Genomic DNA, 20,839 nt, shown 5'->3' on the forward strand with positions numbered 1-20,839 from the left:
TCGTCGGTATGCTCCGTCATATAGAAAGCGATCCAGTTGGTGATGCTGTTTGCCTCTCAATATTCATGCTGAGCCGATACCATCATGTAGTCACGAACATATAATTGAATGTTCCGAAGGAGCGAATGATTGTCTATATACATCATCTCATCCTAAATCCAATCAATCACGATCGTAAAGCTATCTTCAACGATGATTCGCTCTGTTCGTAATTTTTATCGAGCATAGATGATGTCTGTCTAGATGGTATGGAGATTCGTTTTTGAGACGATGGGTCTAAAGAGATAAAAATTTTCTATCATAAATAATTTAACATCTGATCTTTGAATAATAAATTTTATATTATTTTTGATATTGTTGTCGAAGTTTCTTGACAAATACGAAGGTGGGGGTTCAGGAGACGAGAATAGCCCTTAATTTTTTTTGAGAGAGGCAACGCGGCGGCTCGCTGCTCCATACAAAGGCCATCACTGTCTCTCACAAAATTTTTTATGTTCCAAAGTTTAAAAGGGGAAATCGGATCACTGACTGGGCGGCGAACTTTGGGCCCCGCACACGCGTAGTGTGGCCACTTAGAATAGACGTATAAGTTGTGTCAAATAAATAAAAGGAGTGTGCTCATCTTTTTTTTGATATAAAAAAAAGGAGTGTGCTTATCGAACCTTTTAAACAAGGGGAAACAAAAGCGTCTGCTGGTACCCACCAGAGCTCCGGTCCGGTTCTCCTGCCATTTAAAATTAAAAAGGCGCTCCTGGGACCAAGGACCGGGAAGGGAGCAATGGGAGACTCACTAGCCATCGTATGGACATTTCTTCAAGCAGCTGATCAGCACTATTAGTTTTTTTTCCCATGGTGGAGAGGTTCTTCTTCACGAGGCAAATAGGCGGTCTGGGTTCCATCCAACCCACGACCCTCCTCTCTGGGCCTCCTTGCTGGTATCTTTCCGTACCGTCTTCTATTTCTTCGTTGGCAAGTTTTCTATTTTACATCACTTCCAAGTTGCCTTCAGAAATTATACATATATTTTTTAACTGTCGGAGACAGCGGGAAGACTTCTCTTTTGTTCCAATTTGCGATCAATTGCACATCGGAGAGTGTCGGCAATGTGGTCTTCATCTGTAACAAGAGGAGACTAGAGAATAAGCCTCCCTTTTTATCTCATGTATCTCTCGTGCTTTTGCTTCCGTGATTTTTAGACAAGGAAACTTGTTTTTTTTTTTTTTTTTTTTTGAAAAATAATTGGGTAAATTGTTCTTCGAACTTCTGGATATTTTTCCAGGGTGTCGATCCGTCTTCAGATGCGCTTCAACACATACAAATCAAGTAAGAAAACTACACTTCTCATACGTTGCTATTCTTTGTTGTCATTCCACCATGAGTTTTAAATTTGTCGAGGATCAGGCCTTGAATTGGATTAATTAGCGCTGGCCCATTTTTAAGAGGCTGTAGATATCTGCAGCTCAGATCAGGATCTTAACACGGTCTGCTATCTCAATTTTAAATTGATTGGCTTGCTTCAAACGTGTGGAGGCAGCAAGGACATAATTATGTGCATGGCTTTGTTTCTTTTCTGTTAATCAAAGTATTTCGCACAACTTTTTATTATGAATTTAAATATTTATTAATATATTTTAAAAATTTTATTATTGGGATGCAGGTGAGGATACATACTGAATTCAATCATTCGGTATTAATAGTAACCATTCAAGCCTTAGTTTGATATATCTTGGAAGATAGAATGCATAATAAATGCTTTTTATTTACCTCTTTTAATTTTATTCAATTATTGAGTTATGGGTATAGGGTATATCTCGATGAAAGAAATGATATTCTTGTCATATGTTCAAAAGCTCGGAATTTTCTTCTTAAGCAGTACATCTGTGGTTGCATGGGTTGCTTTCTGTTATTATCATAAGGTGGTTGATATGATTGAATTGAAGAAGGACGAATGCTTTGGACACCTGCAATTGAATCAAAGAATATTTAAAAATCTAGGGCCTACCTGGTTTGTGTGTTTGTATAATGCTGACCGACGATTAGTAAGTTCGTGGATGGCACAGGCATTCTACATGGTGACCCCCCACCTCTTCCCCTTTTTATATTGTAGCTTGCACTTATTCTTTCATATCCTCTGATGATTATCTGTTTACTAGAATCTGAAATCTAATCTATGGAGTATCTCTGATTTCATAGTATATTGGTTATGCATTGCTGCATTATTATGTTTATCTTGGCATCAAAGATGCCGATGATACTTTCATCGTGCTTTTCTAACAGATATCATCAATTAGGTAGTGACATCCTTTTGCTTGTGAAGTGGAGAATCCTCTGTTAAAACGGAGCTGAATTGTTGAGAGGGCTAAGAGGTTTTTCTCAGCAATTCTTGCACCTTCCTCAATCTGACTGTTTTTCTGTTCTATAAGGAAGAATGCTGTCCTCCTATAACTTCTTTTAGTTTTTAAGACAACAAGCAGTGATACAAAAAATTAAAGGAAGTAGTGTAACAGGTTCTATGTCAACATGCGCAAACTGGGCTCTAATGGTACAGCTAGTGGTTGTCCTCTATCTAGAGGAGGCTCCAGGTTCAAACCTTGGGAGGTTTTTGCCCAAGTGTTTGCCCTGGGTAATTCTCAAGTCGGTGGTGCTCAAATGTTATTCCAAAAAAAAAAAAAATCCAACATATATCTTATCAAATTGGCACTTGAACCTGTCGTCACTTCAGTTATATATATGCTTACCACTTGCGGCCTGATATCAAGTTGTTACCTGCACCATAACATAATAAGATATTGTTTTCAGAACAAAATCAGTGAATTATGAACTCACCATGGGCAACAAATTCAGAAGAACAAGTCACTTTCATCTCTTTTTCTTGATGTGCCGTGGTTACGATTGGTTGCATTGTTCAAGGATATAATCCGGTCCCAAAAGAGGTGTAACTAAAGATAACAGGTCAAATATTGTAGTGAATGAAAATAGAAAATGTTAGAGAGGGAAGTGGAAGGATGAGAGAAGGGGACAACGTGGGTTCATCCAAGGAGTGTAAAAATAACTAAATCAAAATGTCACTTTATTTTTGTTGAACTGATTCTGTTATATGTATGGATGCTAAACCACGTTAAATCACACCAAACCCTAATTCTTACAGAAATAGCCTTATCTTTTCTCAGTAGAAAAGCAGCCTATTTCAATTCAAGTTAGATATCAAGGGGCTCCTAGACTAATGCAAAGATAATTAAAGACCTAAAATAGACCCAACACTTCTTTTGCAGCTTCCTGGGGCTCCTAGACTAACGCAAAGATAATTAAAGACCTAAAATAGACCCAACACTTCTTTTGCAGCTTCCTGGAAATGGCAGAACAATAGTTCTGCAACTTGATTGCTTGTCTTACAGATAAGACTATAACAGAATTAGTTTCTGTCCAATAGTAACCGAAGAGATTATTTTCTCATCTTCTTGTAGGTATGTTGACGATGATGAAGGAATCAAAAAATTCTTTGCAGCATTTCACCTGCATGATAACTTTCCAGTAGCAGTTATCATTGATGATTTTGGAGATTTCTTCAGTGACAGGTAAATTTCTTGAATGCTGTCTTTGTTGATGGTGAAAGCAAAAGCCGAGCTCCTTTTTTTCTGCACTTGATCTGCTATTATCTGGAAAGAAAATACTCATTAATCTATGGGTACCAGCAAATTATGATTGGGAATATTTTCATGAATAGATGATCCAAACCAACAAATTCATGAGCAATATGCAGATATGTGATAGAACATATTGTTGAATATTGTCTAGTTACACATGTATCACATTGTTTAATGTAGTGCATCCAAACTTCTTAAAGGTTATATTTTGACTTGATTTGAATAAACTCCTAAACAACAACAGCCTTTGCTTTTTCCTGCTTCTGGAGCCTAAAGCAACAACTGACCCATGTTTTTAACTCTGTGTCTGTTGTCTGCTTGAGCATGTCATAACTATGCTGAAGCTCTTGCAGGAATTGTCAACAGAGATATAGCAATGCAAGGGGTAGGGATCTAGCCATGGTTCGCACTCTGGCTCTATGCTGGGATGCTATAGCACACGCAAAGTAAGAAATGGAGTGAACTCCTAATTCTATCTGATGATTATAAGAAAATTCTGGGGAAATGCTTATAGCATTTATTTAGTGTAGAATAAATTTTCCTAAGTGTCCTCATTTCACTCTATTTGTAGCAAAAAATTGCAACCCAAGGCATCTTGCAATCTTCTGGTCGCTGATACACACCAAGGAGACAGTCCAAGATTGTTATTCATTTACAAGAGATGGATTCAATGCATCTTTACAATTCAAGGTACATTGTTTATTCCCTGGTTTGATGATAACAGTGACAGTCTGATTGATTCAGCTTCTGAATAAGATATACATATTACCTAGAGAGTGCCGAACTGGTTGAGTTGATGAAGTCTCTTGCTTAGATACTGGAGTCCTTGGTTTAAACCTGCTCACCCTGAATATTGGCCGAGCATTCATCTGTCTTCTCAAAACAATATGCATATCACCTGGAGTGCTGATGATGTTTTCCTGGATTTGTATTTGCAATTTATAGTCATTTTAGATGATTAGCATTACTCAATTCCAAAGCATCACTGATGATGACTTTGCAGTTCAAAATTCTGGCTTAACTATTAAACTTAATATTGTGTTATGCCTTCTGTAGACTTGCAAAAAAAATTTCTCGTATCCTTACCGGGAAAAAAGAAAAAACCCTCTAGTTTTGTCATGTTAGATACCTCAGTTTACATTTTTTTTCTTAAAAAAAGAAACGAAAAGAAAAATCATTTGCTCATCAAGTTCTTCTAATTCTTAACCAATCTTTTCGATTGTATGGCCCTGATTGCATTATATATTTATACCTTGCTCGAACTATATCACCATCTCATAATATTGCTGCCTACTGTTCTGGTCATTAAGTTGCAACCACTAAATAACCATGCCTCTTGTTACCCAAAAAAAAAAACCATGCCTCTAGATTGGAGCTGGTTCTCTGCCATTTTATGCCACCCTGCTGATGCCACTTCTTTCTTGGTTTAAGAATTGATGTTGTACTTGCTTGATCAGGCAAACAGATTATTCTACTGACGTGAGATGTTTTTTCCTCTTTTCTTATCATAGGTGATGGCTCGGGTTCATATATTTTGAAGAATAGTTGTATTTCAGGCAACAGGCAAGAGAATATGACAATTGCCAAATATTCCATAGCGCTTCAGCATCTGGCATTGGAAGAGATTGTTGAACAACAGAAAAATCAAGAAGTTACATAAGATAAAAGCTTACATTTTATGATTATAGCTGTTAAGAAAGCTCACAGGTTTTCTTCTTTGTGGTAGGTATTCTGATATTTTGCTTTCAATAACATATCATGAAGGTTCAATAAATTCCTATTTGTTCATAACTTCAAAAGGTGGTTCATAATTCTCAACCTTGGTGATCAGGAAAATGGAGGCTGATAAATTGATATTGGAAGATATTGGTCTATACCAGCTGAATGTAAGAACATGGATACAAACCGGGATCTTGGATCTCTGCCAAGATCTGAATAATCGAATACAAGAATTGCTTAATTTGCATCTCTTAACAAAATGATAGAAGAAAATGCTCTTGAAATAGGTTGGGTTGTGACGCAGGCTGGAGGACCTAACAGAGTTACCAAGTGGAAGACCAAGCAAGCATGGGCAATTAAAATAAAACTTAAGTTTGGAATTTGTAATTGTTGAACTTTAAATTCAAAGCCAAAGGATATTTACGTAGCTACCAAGAGGGCCTTGGTGTCGGCAAGGACTTTTATTATCAACTAATGGTTTTGAGACATTTCACAGCTAAAAATTTCGCCAATCACTGCCGATCTTCAGACCACGGTATGGAATCTGCCATGTAGGAAGAGAGCACTAGAATACATTTAGAATGAAAGAAGCTTTATTAATTTTTCAATTATCAAAACAGAGTACATGGAGGGTATTTCTAAGGAGAGGCTCTAGGTCTTGAAGGACTCTTAAACCAATTAACAAGTATTTCTAAAAGAGAACCAAAAAAGTTGACCAAAAATTGGGAAAAATCATCCTTAATTTGGCAAGGCTGCGGAATTTATCATTATCATTGAGTTGAATTTCATCGGCGTAACGTGCGAGCAGAGTAAGTGTTCAATAAAATTTCCATAACTTTCTCATCTGAGCTTCAATTCAGATAATTTAAAATATATTAGAAGCTAACTGGATACTTTACATTTTGAAAGTGGTTGGAGTTTGAAATTTAACTTGTACTAATTGTGATGATATCATCTTTGAGACTGATGCCATTTTGAGTCATTCGAAAAATTGAAGCTCATTGGATGCTTATGAGTCAAGTGTCATTTCGTGTCTTTCCACCATCAAGCCCTCAACAAATTGCCCAGGCAAGGAACAGCTGCATGCTTCTCCCTCCAACTCGTTGCCAAAAAAGTTTTCTATGCATCTAAGTTTGTCTCTTCTGATCATGTTGATCATGTTCACTTATCTTTCGAGGCCTTCGATCATAGAACTTGTTATAAGAGGATCCGAGATCAAATAATCAAAGAGTTGAACATTTCCAGCCTCCACCAGGTTCTCTTTCAAATGAGTTCCGAAAATATCATAAGATATTGGTGGTCTCACCTTAATCAACATTTAACTTAAATCACACTGCAGCAGTCTTCTTTTTGCTCTCCCTTTTTTTTTTTTTTGGGGTAAGAAGAGGGCCCAGAGGCAATATACTTATACAAAAGTTTTACAATACATAAGTTGAATCTGTTGCTGCTAGATAACAGGACCAGCAAGCCTAACCCCAAAAATTCAAAAACAAGGACCTCAGGAGATACATCCTGGATTAAGGTAGGTGCAGACATATTCCCTTCTCTATGGAGAGTAATTCTTGCTTTTGCTCTCTTTTGAGTCTTGCAACAACCTCCCTGTTCCTCCCTGCCACCAGCTGCCCATCCTCCCACCTTTGCCACCAAATGAAGGGGCATGACTGGCAAACGTACACCTTAGCACTGCATTACCAAGATATTCTCACTACAAGCGGGTCTGGTTAAAGAAAGTGAGCGGACGGGTCAGAATTTATCTTTTTTCTTTCACTCATCCACTATATATGTCATTTGACACTAGGATGAAAACTAGCAATGTAATAATTGAACATGCATCTACTTGAAATCATAATTTGATCCTGAAAAATTTTGAAATCGAAATTTTCCTATTAAAGGTTAAAACCAAGCAATCATTGCATCATAAATTATATGCTTCAAATTTTGAATAAAATCATCATAGTTGTTGGGATATACCGACCGGTTCTCCCACGCCGACTCACTGTCGGACCCGCCTGACCAGCGCTCGACTCTGTCGACCGACGACTGTCGACGCCGCCCGACCGAACCTATGTCGGCTGAGCCAACTCTCTCTCTCCCCCCCCGACTAGCCGGATTGGGGAGTCCAATATCCGACCCTTGTAAGGCGCCCGACTGACCATCGGAGGGTCCTTGGGGGTTCGTCCGACATTCCTCAACCAGGCACCGACATACAGTCGGTCGGCTTCTTCAAATGCCGTACGACTGCGGGAGACTGTCAATCCTGACAACGGCATGCGGCACAGCCGCCTTGGGGCATTATCTCACCTAAGGCATGGGTCAATCCTAACGATTTGACAGTCCCACGGCGATTTGACAATCTCACGGTGACTCTGACAGTCCTCGGTGATTTGACAATTCTTTCATTGTCTGCACCATTAATGACGGCGCCATGCCGCGCTCTACTATAAATCGGAGAAGGCAACAGTGCTGAGGAGGTCTTTTCGAAATCCTTGAACTCTTCCTCTCTAGCTCTCGCTCTCACCCTCCCTCGTTGAGCTCCTTGATTCTTTTCTATTGTTGCCTAGTCTCCTCTCTGATTTGATCATCGGAGGGTCTCCGTCGGAGTCACCTCCGGTCAGTGTGGACTTCTTTTGCAGGCGCTCGTTCCCGGCGACCAGGCGATGAGGGGATTGGCCGCAACAATAGTCATTAAGATCAGTCCCATATTTCCATTCTAAAAATGAATGCATCTAATATCAAGTAATGGTTTTTATTAACAAAAAAAAAAAACTACATATAGAACAAAACTTGAAATTTCACATTGAAGGTTAAAAGGATGCAATGATCAGCTTCAAAGGAGCCGGCTGCATGTCTTGCATTAACGCAGTGGAAAGACAATATATCAAAGCGGAAAGAATTCCTAGAAGCCATACCAAACTAATATTGCTTGATGTTAACACTAAGCCATTTCTCTCTCTTCATCAGGTACAATGACTTGAGGATCATAAGAACAGCAGTCAAATATATTTAACAACTCGGATAACCATGGAATTGGCTGTACGGACCGTGGACTTGCATATGGCTCCGACCGACATGTGCTGGCAGAACAGGTCGGAGTGCTTCACCTTCGCAATGGCAAACCGTGATGGACGAACTCAATCCCGCAACCTTCTCGAGAAACCTGGTGACGGAGGGGGACTTGACGATGAACTCGAACATGTCCTTATAAGCTGTTATGATGACGGCCGTTGTCGTGTTCGACTCGTACTTCTGACTCCTCGCATCGAACTCTTTGCAGAACGCCATCAGTTTGAAGCAGTACCAACTCGGAGCCGGTCCAATCCGAGGGGTTGGCGGGCTGGCCTCCCCAGCTGGAGCGGTAAGGCGAACGGTTGTGCTGGCGGGCCACCAAATCTTTCAATATCACCATGTTGGCATTGCGACACGACAATATTACATATTGCCCTCGCATTACTCTCACTCTCTGCATATAATAATAATTAGTTAAAGATCTGCACGTTGCGTAGAATCGGATCTACAAAAATAAATAATAAAATAATATTTATTTAAATTTTTAAATTTATTTTATATTTTTAATTATCTATATAAATAAATTTTAATTATAAAAATATAATAATATCATACATCAATAATATACTTTAATGTGAAAAAGTGTTCTTTTCATATGGTACAACAAAATTTATTTGAAAAGCTGAATTAGTAATACTTCGATATTCTTCACAGAATATTATTATATATATATATATATATAATTATCTAAAATTTTAATACTATATAAGCCTATTATTTGACTGTGTTCTGTTTAGATACATAGAAGAGGAAAGAAGAAAAAATAAAAAAAATATTGAAAGAATATCACGGGGAGAAAATTGAGAAGAAAAAAAGAGCATCCCCTTTTTTTTTTTTCTTTTCTCCTCACTACTTATTAACTAAGGATGTAGAAAAAATGAGACAAAATATAAAAAAACAACTGTATATGATAATAAAACTATAGTTTTATATAGGATTCATTTGATTTCGGAAAGAACTTTTCTTCCCAGAAAGTTACTTTTTGGGAATAGGATTTTAGTATGCTTGGTTGATCATAAGAAGACGACTTATTATAAAGTAGCTTATGTTTGGATGGATATCTATTTTTCTAGAAAAACTATGTAAAATACCTATTATACTCTTAATAGATATAAAATTATATATTTTTACTCATAAATTATATATATATATATATTATATTTATATTAATATAAATATAATATAAATATATTATAATATAATATTAGACTATAATAATTTATTGTATTAATATAATACCAATATATTAATATTATATTAACATAATACGAATATTTTAATATAATAAATTTATTAATATAGATATAAATATGATATTATATTAGTATAAATATTATATTAATATTAATAAAAATATTATATTAATATAAATATTAAAATAATATTAAAATATAATAAATATTTATATTATATTTATATGAATATTAAGATAATATTAATATAAGATTATATTACTATTCAGTATTTCATCCTAATCACTTATTGATATTTTACTAAATTTTAATTATAGATTTTAAAAGAGTATTTTAGGAAAGAAAAAATAGTACCATTTTTCATGTCACAGGAAGTGCCAAAACCCACTTTCTCCATGGGTTTCCATTTTTCATGAAACGTGAGAAGTGATTTCTCATGAAAAGTACTTTTTTCACCCTTTCTCCTCTTAAAACTCTAATCAAACAAGAAATACTTTCTTTACTTTTCAAAAAGTACCTCTTTTCTCGAAACGAATCCATATTGTTAAGCTGAAAGTTAGGTTGCAAAGAATACAACAAAAAATATTTTTACTAAAAAAATATTAAAATAAAATTAGAAATTCATCTAAGAAATGGCGACATTATCTGGTAACGATTTGTCAGGTCAAGTACAAAGAAGCTATTTTTGTAGTTTAGATTTGTAGCATTGAGAGGGATTTTGACATTGTCCAGGACCGATCTCCGCCATTTACACAAAGTCATCCATGGAAATACTAGATATCAGATAAAAGGACTAAATTATGGAGATGCTCTTTGTTTTGATAATATCTCCCATAGATCCATTAAACAGCTACGCCAACATGTGAAATACCATCAAGAGCAAAAACCCTGATTGAGCTTGTCATGCTGCCGACCACGCTCATTATGTGGAGATTTTTTTGTCTTTTTGTCTTAAAGCATGATCAATCAAAAAAATTCTAAATAAAAAAAATATAAAACACAGCTGGCAAACGGTATCGCAGCACAGCCGTCTATCGTACGTTTCTCGACGTGACCACGTGCATAGCACGTCGTCAATCAAATATTCCACGTGTCCATGCTCCGTGTCAAAAAAGGATCGGACGGCTCAGATCGAGATTCTCCAATCTCCCCCACTAATTCATCGGCGCACGTTAGATTTACGCGAGATCTTTCAGGCGCACGATAGCAGCGACGCTGGCGCAAATCACGAGGGCCCTATCGATCCAACGGCAAAGATCGCATGCCCAGAATACGTATCTACCGTATAAACCATAAGCTAAGCGAAACGAAGAAAAAGGAGAAAAATATTTAAGATCAAGAGAGAGAAAGGGAGAGATGGGAAGGAAGGGGATAAACGGAGAAGGCCATTAAGGGAAGCGGCGATCAGGAAGAGGAGCGGGGTGAATTTTTGGAAGGATCCACGGGGACTTCTTCTCAAACTTTCTGCCCATTTATTTCCTTAAAATCACTTGGATCGAACGTGGAATCTGGCCGGATCCGCCGGGCGCGAGAGGTTCGATCTCCGTTGCGGCGCTGGGCGTCCTTCGGTTTAGGGCTTGGAGTGGGTTCTTTCGGGGGTTACGGTTTTGTGATCGATCTCGGTGCTTGTGCGTCTAAGGCGACGATGGCGTCTTCGTTCCCAGGTCATGTCAGTGCCGTTCAGGTAATCGAATAGAATGCTTTTTTTCTTATTAATTTTGAATTTTTGATGTTTTCTGAGTTTTAATCCGAGCTTTCTGGTCGTTGTTTAATGGTTTAGGTGGGGAGTTATTTTGTGGGGCAATACTATCATATTCTCCAACAGCAGCCTGAATTAGTCCATCAGTTTTATACGAATGCGAGTACCATGATGCGCTTCGATGGGACCACGACCGAGTCCGCTACAGGGATGGTGGTAACCTTTTTTTCTCTTTCTTTTTTTTTTTTCCCTTCTGGTAATGGATTTTTTTTTTCCGGAAACATATTTTCTTAGGAAGAATTTTTTTTTTTAAACAAAGATTTTTTTCTTGTATTATATATTGTTCAATGGTGGAAAAAACGACTAAGTTCAAAGCTAAGGATATCGCCGAACTTTTCTTCATTGCTTTACTGTTGACTGTTGTTGCTATAAAATTATTTCTCTTCTCAAAGTTAAGTTTTCTCTTGCTTTTTGAAGTTGTAGTGATGAAATGATGCTATACAGCGTTTACTTCTAATTACCAAATAGTTTGTCTCGGCCAATGTAAAGCGATAAGTCCCAGGACACTGGCTGATACAACATCAATATATCAATGCCTTGCAATATTTGGCATTCCTGGATTTACTATATTGGCTGGCATTCCAATATCTCGATCTCGAAATATCAGGCAAGATCTTGGAAGCTCTCAGGTTTCCAAATTTCTCCACCTTCTATCTCAGCTGAGATATAATCAGATCTTGGTTCATATTGGTTGTGTTCAGCCACTAGATGACTGGTATCTGGGCTTAGAAAACAATAAATCATTGACATGTCAACAATTTTAAGATCACCTCTTAAATATTGGTATTAATATCTAAAAAAAAAAAATCTGTTGCTGAGAGCTCATTTCTGTTTGTTTATTTTGTCAGTTATGATATGCAAATCCTTTTCACTGAAGCCAGGGAGTATATATAACTTTTTTCTTTCATTTTACCATTCCTTTTTTTCCTCTTTGTTGAGTAATCTCGTAATGGCTCTATTATATGTTGCTGATATAGTTTCTTGTAAAACTTTGCAGCATATTCACAATCTTGTAATGAACCTGAATTTTAGTGGGATCGAGATCAAAACTGCACACTCTTTGGAATCTTGGAGCGGAGGTGTTTTGGTTATGGTTTGTGGTTATGTGCAACTGAAAGACTACAGTGTTAGGAGGAAATTTGTCCAGACCTTCTTCCTTGCACCCCAAGAAAAAGGATATTTTGTTTTGAATGACATCTTTCACTTCATTGAAGAGGAACATATTAATCAGCACCCATCAACTGTATTAGCTGCCCATAGCAATTTTGAAACCAAGTTAAATGCATCCAGTCCTATGCCAGAGCCAGGTACAATCTACTATGAAAATTAATAGAACTCAATATATTCCTTTATAACACAGATGGTGCTAATCATTGTTGTACCTTTCCTATTTTTCTACATGAAACTTCGGAGAAGTTGACAACTCATCTATATCACACTAAAACACTATTGGATACATGGTAATTAGGTTGCGCGCATGTAGATTGATATATCTGTTTCTGTAATTTCATGTCCTCAGTCCATTACTCGCTATACCTGGTATGAGAATATCATCAGAAGGGACATCCTTATGTCCATCTTAAATACTGCTTGACAGTATACATATTTTGAACATTGCTTTTGCTTTTTCTTGAAGTAATTGTGGGTAAAGTTTATTTTATGGCTGGAATTTTAAGAGATCTGAAGTGTGAACAAACATAAGCAAGATTTTTGAATACAAATTTTAACCAGCATTTGGCATGAATGATGCATCTGACTGATTATATGCATGGCGATGATGCCGTCACCATGTTTTTGTCTCCTATTTATACCATCATAGTTTTGAATTTCTCCGAGCTTGGCGGCTTGTGATTCTATGGATGCTTGTGATCACCATTTCATAGGCTTTAAGTATGATTCAGTCTGACAGATATTTAATTTATGTCACTCAAAACCATTATTAAGAGAGATAAATGAGGTAGAAGGATAGGTTAAGATAAAAAGATGAGCTTGTGCCTTACTACCCACCTTTTAAATGAAGGGCAAACTTTTAATTGAAGGAAAAGTTTGGGATAACATTGGCAGAGCAGCATTTCTCACTCCTTGAAAGTGGAGTTGGAGAGATAGAGAGAGGCATGGAAAATTTCCTTTTTAGTGTATTAGTGTGGCCTTGTATTATATCAAACCTGTAGGTTAGGTGGGTTTGCATATTAGATACTGTCTGGCATTTTACATGCCTTGTTTCAAAACCTAATGCCTCTTCTATTATATGTAGTCATCCTCCCTACATGCAATTTAGGCTCAGCAGTTGATAGACATTCATGGTGGAGGCAGCCGGGATGACACAATGAAAATAGGCATGCCTGATAAATATGTGATACGAAGAAATGGCGAGGCTGGTGGCTTCAGGGAGGAGAAAAAAGAATGACGTGATGTCATGTGATGAAAATATGACCTATATGATATTTGAAGTTAATTAAGTTACCTACCCTCTCTTTCTCTCTCTTGGTTATATTGTGCATCCCAGATTGTTTTTGTTCAATGATTTTTTATATAAATTTGGGAAACTCCAATCATGGTCTGTTTGGATGTGAGGAAATCTGTTGAAAAGTAAAAGGAAAAATAAAAGTAGTTAACTCAGAAAGGTATAATGTGGTTCTTGGAGTTTTAGGATATAGGAACAATAAAATAAAAGGCAAACATATTTCACCTTTTCTTCTTGTTCTTTTTTGGAGTGTAGAAAAGCTACATCGGGGTACAACTGAAAAGAATCAATGGATTGTTTTGCAACTATTTCTCTAGGATTGTGGGAGTGAAGTTCTTTTGGATGCCTGAAATATTTAGAGCCAACCATATTATTAGTTTTCTGCAACACAATCATCTGAGGAAGTGTATTCTTTTGGGGTTAAATTACTTGCAACCAAATACTCTCAAATGTAAGATTCCCAAAGACTTTTCCTTTTTCACAGAAATCATAGAGTAAGGTTTCTTTGTTTGTTATACTAGGCAAATAATATTAATTCATGTTCAGACATTAACTTGTCTAGTTTAATAAGTTCCCCCATATAGGGTCACTTTGCTTTGCATGCTGCCTTCATCATTTCCCATGTACAACTTGTTAGTCTTTGACCTTTTTATCTTTGAAGTTTCACAATATCTTGTGTGGTTTATGTTTTATTTTTGCTCATGGCATACTAGAATTTAAGCTTTAGAGATGAATGCATTAATTTTTTATTAGAACAAATGAGGTGGGATCTGTTGTCAGGTCTTCTGGATATGATGATGGATCCTCTCTAGCCCAATAGTTGTGATAACCAGGAATTCATCTTGAATATGTAGTTGCTTGATGCCATTGTTGATGTCTAAACAATATTCAGTCACAGAAATGACATGCAACTCGGAGCATGATGTGTCATTATGTCATTCTTAGTGAAGAATACGAGCGTAACTTTTCTGTTTCTTTGAGTTTTATTTTATTGATATTGTTTCAGAAAATTCCATGCATGGCTTTTCTAGTTGCCTATTAGTTTTTTTAATAATAAAACAAACTTGGGATAAATTTCTATCTATCCTTCAGTTTATCAATTGCATGTTTGATTTTATTTAAGTTCTGCTCTGAGCTATGTTGTATAGATTTCTTGAATAATGCAAAGAAAATAATTTGATATCTGGAGGCAAGTAAGATTCATCCATGGCATCTTGTCTTTGTTTTAACTTTGAGCTTGCTGGTTGATCTGGTAGTTTCCAACTACATGATGGGTGAAGAAATACAGGCTGCGGAGTTTGATGCTGCCATCCATGCAGACGAAAATGACACAGTTGAGAAATATATCATCCCTGAGCCGCAACAGCAGGTTCTGGAGTCTGATGAAAGGATAGATGAAACTTCCGCAGAAGAGCCCACTGTTTCATATCCAAATGTGATTACCACCATGAGGGACCCACCTCCTGCTCCTGCAGAGGAACCTGTTGGGGAGCCTCCAAAACAAACTTATGCTTCAATTGTATGTTTTCATACCACTTGCTGATGACCTCTACTTATCTTTGAGAAGCCTAAATCTTGTCCTTTCTTTTCATAGCTGCGAGCAAAAGGACAATCGGGACACTCTGCACCTCACCCAGTGTCTTTAAACAAGACCACTCAGGTGGCTTCAGACCGGCAGCATGCTCCGCAGTCAGCCGTGCAACTGTCACAGCCTGCTGTTGTGCCTGAGAAGTCCAGCTCAGAGGCATTGGAGGAGAGCGCAACATTTGAATATGAAGGTAGTTCTTCCTTTATCTGTCATTGTATCTGATGTGGAATTGAAGGGGTTTTTGGAACTTGTGAGAGCACATTTTGACACTTTAAAAAAGTGTTTTTTTTTTTTTTGGTTGGGGGTTGGGGGGGGGGGGGGGGTGGGTTCTTGAACAAGTTTCTGATTAATTGTTTCTACTTAGTCTTGCTACGTATATTTCTTAAAAATTTTGGTTTGTGTTAGTTTTTGTCCATGCAACATTTTGTAAAGGCTCCTTTTGTTTTCCTATCATTGTGGCCTGTCTTTTTGTTGTGTAAATGAATCATTAGTCTTCATGTTAATTCAAATTATTTATAGCTGTTTATATTGTAAATCTTTATCTTTCCTTACCTTTTCATTGTTCAGCAAATATGATATTCTATTTTATTCAACTATCATACCTTATCTGTGTGCAGCCTTTTTCCACCCCTTCTTTCTGAGATTTAATTGAACATTAAAAATTTTGATTTCTGTATTCTTTTGTCTTAGGTGAAGCACGATCTGTTTATGTGGGAAACCTTCCTTCATCTATTGCTGCATCTGATCTTGAGCAAGAGTTCAAGAACTTTGGCAGAATTAGGCCTGATGGTGTTACTGTTAGGAGTCGCAAGGTTGCTTTGTTACAACGTGTTTACTTTTTTAACTTACTTTCCTGGAATCTATTATGCATCTGTTGCTTAATAAATGTGCATTCTTGTGAATATACAGGAGGCTGGTGTTTTTTATGCATTCATTGAATTTGAAGATGCTGTTGGCGTGCAGAATGCACTTAAGGTTTGTGTAGCTCAGAAACTGAAATTAGTTTTTTTTTTTGAGTGATCTTTGAAAATGATGTTATCTTTCCAAAAAGTCTATGGAAGTTTGGCTTAATTTTTCTTACATAAAATTTTTCTTACTTTATATATGCCTTCATACAAGGTTTGCTAGAATGTGTTGGGGCCTGTATAGGTCAGCGACTTGATTCGGTATGGTATTGGGTATGCACTGCACAAAGCCAGAGCAGAACGAACCATAGGGAGGGAGGGGGAGGAAGAGAGAAGGAAAAGTTGGGGGGGGGGGTGTGGAGTGGGAGCTAGCGAGCGAGCATTTGAGTGGAGAGAGTGAGTGAGAGAGCCCTCTCGAAGACTTGAACCATTGAAGGGGGAGGGGGAGGGGGAGGGGGGGGGAGGGTGAGGTTTATAAATGATTTGATGTTGGTTTGAATCAACATTTTGGTGTGGTTTGGCAAAGGCTGGAAGTGGGTTTACTCCATCTCCCCGTGCCATCCTCAAAGAGTAGTGCAAAACCATTTCAATTGCTTATGAGGTTCTCTGAACTTTTCTCCTGGTAATGTTAGTTAGCATTCTGATATTTTTTTACTACAACATTCTTCTGATTTATTTCTTTGATTTAATTATATGAATTGAAAATTTCAAACCATTGCTTTTGTCATGGATGGTAGATATTCATTTTATGCAACTGAACAGGGGCATTAAAATATACCTGATAGTTAATTGTTTGTCTTGCTGAGTGTTGTTACATAATACATGCATGCATGTGTATGAAATTATTGTATCAATTCTGTCAATTTTTCATATTTATTTTAAGCAGTGACTTTCTACAGGCATCACCAATACTGTTGAACGGGCGCCTAATTCATGTGGAGGGGAGAAGACCTAATAGTGCTGCTTCCCGAGGTGGAAGTAAGTAATTGTTTATTGTCTGCTACATTTTCTGCTGTTTTATAATTTTATTCAACTGGATTGATGAGCACTTTTTCATATGTTCTATTTTGGAATCTTTAAATTGTGCGGCAAAAAGATACACCCATTTGAGTAATAATCTTTATACAGTGGCAAGCCTACATCATGATAAAAACTAAATGACATTAAAGTTAATGAATGCTTTTTATTTGTCTTCCTTTTTTGGCATCTTTGTATATTTATGTGTGATGAAGTTGAATTTACACAACATTGTCTTGCAAGTACTGTCCTATGATTTGAATTTATCCATCTTTCTTCATTAGCCATAGTGTTCTTATATTACTTTTGATTTGTGTGATTAATGTTTCAGGATATTAGTAGTGTCTGAGTCAATTCTGAAGCTTAACTCTATATGCTACTTTGTATTTTCTTTTGCAAGGGAAATTAAGCATATTGTGTGCTTGCTTTATTTTAATGATCAAACCCATCTTATTGTTGCTCCATTTTTTGTCAACCACCTGAAAGATCGCTAACTCACATCTATCAGCAACTGGTTCTATCAAGACTATTTGATCAATGAAATTCAATGAGATATTGCTTAATTTGCTTGTGAGCGAATAGGTTACGTATCCTTGTGGGGTTGTGTCATGGGCTGATTTTCTTATTCGTTGCGGCCAACCTGCTAGTCGGCTTTAGTTTATATGCCGGTTTCCTTTTGGTTCATGATGTGATTCCTTGGATCCAATCAACCCTTCCCACCTGTTTCTACCTTTGACTTTCAGGCGTGATTATTTGGATATACTCTTTTCTTCACTGTTTTTGTTGACAGGTTACTTGAGATCTACCTGAGATTTTATGGATTTAGGATCCTCACCCGGTGAAGAGAAAGCAAGAGAGCTCTGAATATTCAAGGAGCAGGAAGAGGACTAGGAATAGCAAGCAATCGAAGGCATAATAGTCACCGGAAATACCTATTTGAATTTTTTTTTTTGAGTCCGGTTTCCGATTTCTATTGGCAGGCTATTAAGCTTGAAAAGCCTCTGAAGAAAGTAATCAACAAAAAGTGTTAGGAAAGAACTCAAATCCCATTTAGATATTTGTTAGCCATGCAACCTAATTTGCGGGATTCCCACTTTTTTTCCTTAAAAAATTACAACACAATGGGTTTGTCATTGCTTAATCTTTGAAAATCCATTCATGTGGAATTTCCTTTTTTTTTTTTTTGGGTAAACCTGGGATTTTTGTCTTTTATCTGTAGGAAGGGGCAGAGGACGGGGTGGCTACCAGACAGAGGCTTCAAGGGGGCGTTTTGGTGGTCGAAACTTCAGTAGAGGTAGTGGGCAAGACAATAGTGACAGGGACTACAATAATCGGTCGAGAGGAAATGGATACCTTCAACGAGGCCCTCGCCAAGAAAGGGGCATCTTGGGAAATCATGCTCTGGGAAATGGGTCTAATCCTTCTGAAGCTTCATCTTAGGTATTCAGTATATGGATGCATGTTGCATCGCCCGAGTTCCCGCAATGTTCTGGATGTTGTCTTTTTGCCCTTTCACAGCATATGTGGTTACTGTTTTTGTGGTGTGTCATTTGGTTAGCTGGTATTGAGAGGCTGCACTGGTAGTTTTTGGGTGCGCTTCCCATTTTTCTGTTTTCCTTTTCTTCCCTCGTTCAGGAGGTTAGGACTCTTGCAGTTACAGGAGTTCAGAGGAATTGGAGATTTAATGAGTTCTGAGGTAGTATTTGACTTGCTATTCAATTTAAAATCGCTCTGATGCAAAATATCCATCCTGAGCGTTTCTCATTTCATGGTTCTCTTAATCATAAATGGTATAGTGTGAGATGTAATGTTGCAGATTTCTTATATTTTACGTTGCTGTACCCAGTCTCTGTTGGTTCGGCCATTATAACATGTTTAATCTCTATAATTCAGACTCTTGGTTAGATTAGTGCAAGACCAAATCGCAGCTGATGGCATTTGAAGATTTCTGTATCTTAGGCACTTGGTTCTATGTGGATGAATATGGATGTAGAGACAGCTGCGTGCGTGGCAGTGCCTGTTGTTCAGCTGTTGGATCCATCCGCAGGAAATCTAGATGCTCTGGTCTTTGCTCTTATGGCTGGCCAGAGTGTTAATGATCTGGTCAATTAGTTTGAAAATGGGAGAAAGGATAGTTGTTTTCCCCTTGGCCGTCGAGCTCATGTCAGGATTGAAATTTGAAACTCTCCTGGCATGATTTATTTATTATCTACGAACAGGGTTTTGATTAAAGCAAGCAGGTATAGATAAATATCGCCGGCAATTATCATTCTCCATTCAGTCGCAAAAGCAAAAGCGATCCTATCTATGTAGTGCTTCAAAAACCTCCATTTCTGAACATGTTTGCATGAATATTTAGTACGGCTATGGATTTGTTCCAGGAGATGCTGCGGCAACCTTCATCAGTGTAAGGCTGGTTTTAGTTTCTGGTGATCTAAAGCTGGCATGAGGCCTCAGTAAGATCATTTTGATTGCCAGATTCCCTATTCATTGTCTGGGTGTTGTGGTGTCCTTACCCTTGTTCCATTTTAATGCTTCTACGTGTTGAGTGATGATGTATTGATGAGCTCGCAGGGCCAATTGATTTAAAGTCATTAGTGGAAGCATTGGTTTATATTGAACGGATGAACACTTCACTTTAGATGCCCATCATGATTGGAGAAGACAAGTCAGTCCTGAAGTGTTTAAGATTTATATTTATTAATTTTTGGTCGGAGACCTTGCCATGCTGATCCCAACTCTGTATCAAGGACAGAACAATGAAATCAATACCGGCACCCAGTGGAGCCATAGCACGATCGAAGTAAACCCATTGCGTGAGGATAGGATGAAATGGAGTCTTAAGATCCAAGATAACCCGATGCCTCGACTTAGCAACTTGACGAATTATGGTAGTAGCCTGCTCGAGCTCCGGTGCTGCCCGGATGGTACTAACAGATGCAACATAAGCTGTAAAATTCTTCCCTTGAGAGGGCTTCCTTTGTTTCATTCACATATAACAAAATGCACTAGTGGTATCATCAGGTAAATTTGAAGATGGTAGAGGCAAACCATCATCCAGAGAATCTTGCTACAAAGGTTAATGGATAGAATTTGCAACATTGGCCCAGGCATTTTTCAAAGCCACATTCAAATAGATCATGATGTATATCATCAACCTGGTCCAAGCATGAATCACAAAAAGTGTCCAGACTATGCAGCAAGCCTCTTTGAGCAAGCAGAGTTTCACAAGGCAACCACCTCCTCATACCTTTCCAGCAGAAAATCTCTACTCTTGGTGCAAATCTTATTGTCCAGATCCATGAAAAATACAAACGATTAGAGGGGGGGTGGAGAGATTTGAATCCGAATCAGAACTGTGGCGGTACCAACCCTTTCAAAAAGTGATCCTAGTTGATGCGTTTTGTCTCTGAACAGAAAATTATAGCCACAGAGGTTATTGCTGAAGCAATGTTCCCACAGAACGAAGAGCGGATTTTCTCCA

The 20,839-nt window shown here is 37.6% G+C and overlaps 3 protein-coding genes across 5 annotated transcripts; 2 read left to right on the plus strand and 1 right to left on the minus strand.

The window, feature by feature from the left end:
• The first annotated feature begins 650 nt into the window (after positions 1–650).
• On the plus strand, positions 651–5,806 carry LOC105054429 (uncharacterized). 2 transcript variants are annotated; one of them, XR_833587.4, is made up of 8 exons: positions 651–935; positions 1,045–1,162; positions 1,280–1,323; positions 3,465–3,575; positions 3,998–4,090; positions 4,216–4,334; positions 5,156–5,366; positions 5,476–5,806. XR_833587.4 is itself a non-coding variant. In XM_010935928.4 (7 exons), the coding sequence occupies exons 1-7, from the start codon at positions 850–852 to the stop codon at positions 5,302–5,304; spliced, it is 720 nt and encodes a 239-aa protein (XP_010934230.1). In that variant the 5' UTR covers positions 651–849; the 3' UTR covers positions 5,305–5,445. The 2 variants fall into 2 exon arrangements, 1 of the variants encoding a protein (XP_010934230.1); XM_010935928.4 differs by lacking the exon at positions 5,476–5,806 and having other exon boundaries at positions 5,156–5,445.
• A 1,074-nt stretch (positions 5,807–6,880) lies between these two features.
• On the minus strand, positions 6,881–8,645 carry LOC140852438 (uncharacterized). Its single transcript, XM_073245370.1, has 2 exons — positions 8,481–8,645; positions 6,881–7,024 (listed from the first exon to the last, which is right to left on the minus strand). Exons 1-2 carry the CDS (start codon positions 8,643–8,645, stop codon positions 6,881–6,883), a joined length of 309 nt encoding a protein of 102 aa, XP_073101471.1.
• A 2,307-nt stretch (positions 8,646–10,952) lies between these two features.
• On the plus strand, positions 10,953–19,119 carry LOC105054430 (nuclear transport factor 2). 2 transcript variants are annotated; one of them, XM_010935930.4, is made up of 9 exons: positions 10,953–11,306; positions 11,403–11,534; positions 12,379–12,688; positions 15,102–15,364; positions 15,440–15,623; positions 16,124–16,245; positions 16,343–16,408; positions 17,238–17,316; positions 18,575–19,119. In XM_010935930.4, the coding sequence occupies exons 1-9, from the start codon at positions 11,268–11,270 to the stop codon at positions 18,793–18,795; spliced, it is 1,416 nt and encodes a 471-aa protein (XP_010934232.2). In that variant the 5' UTR covers positions 10,953–11,267; the 3' UTR covers positions 18,796–19,119. The 2 variants fall into 2 exon arrangements, with proteins under 2 accessions (XP_010934232.2, XP_010934231.2); XM_010935929.4 differs by having other exon boundaries at positions 10,955–11,306; positions 11,403–11,537.
• The last annotated feature ends 1,720 nt before the right edge of the window (positions 19,120–20,839 follow it).

Source organism: Elaeis guineensis, chromosome 11 (assembly GCF_000442705.2).
Source record: "Elaeis guineensis isolate ETL-2024a chromosome 11, EG11, whole genome shotgun sequence".
Taxonomy (NCBI): Eukaryota; Viridiplantae; Streptophyta; class Magnoliopsida; order Arecales; family Arecaceae; genus Elaeis; species Elaeis guineensis.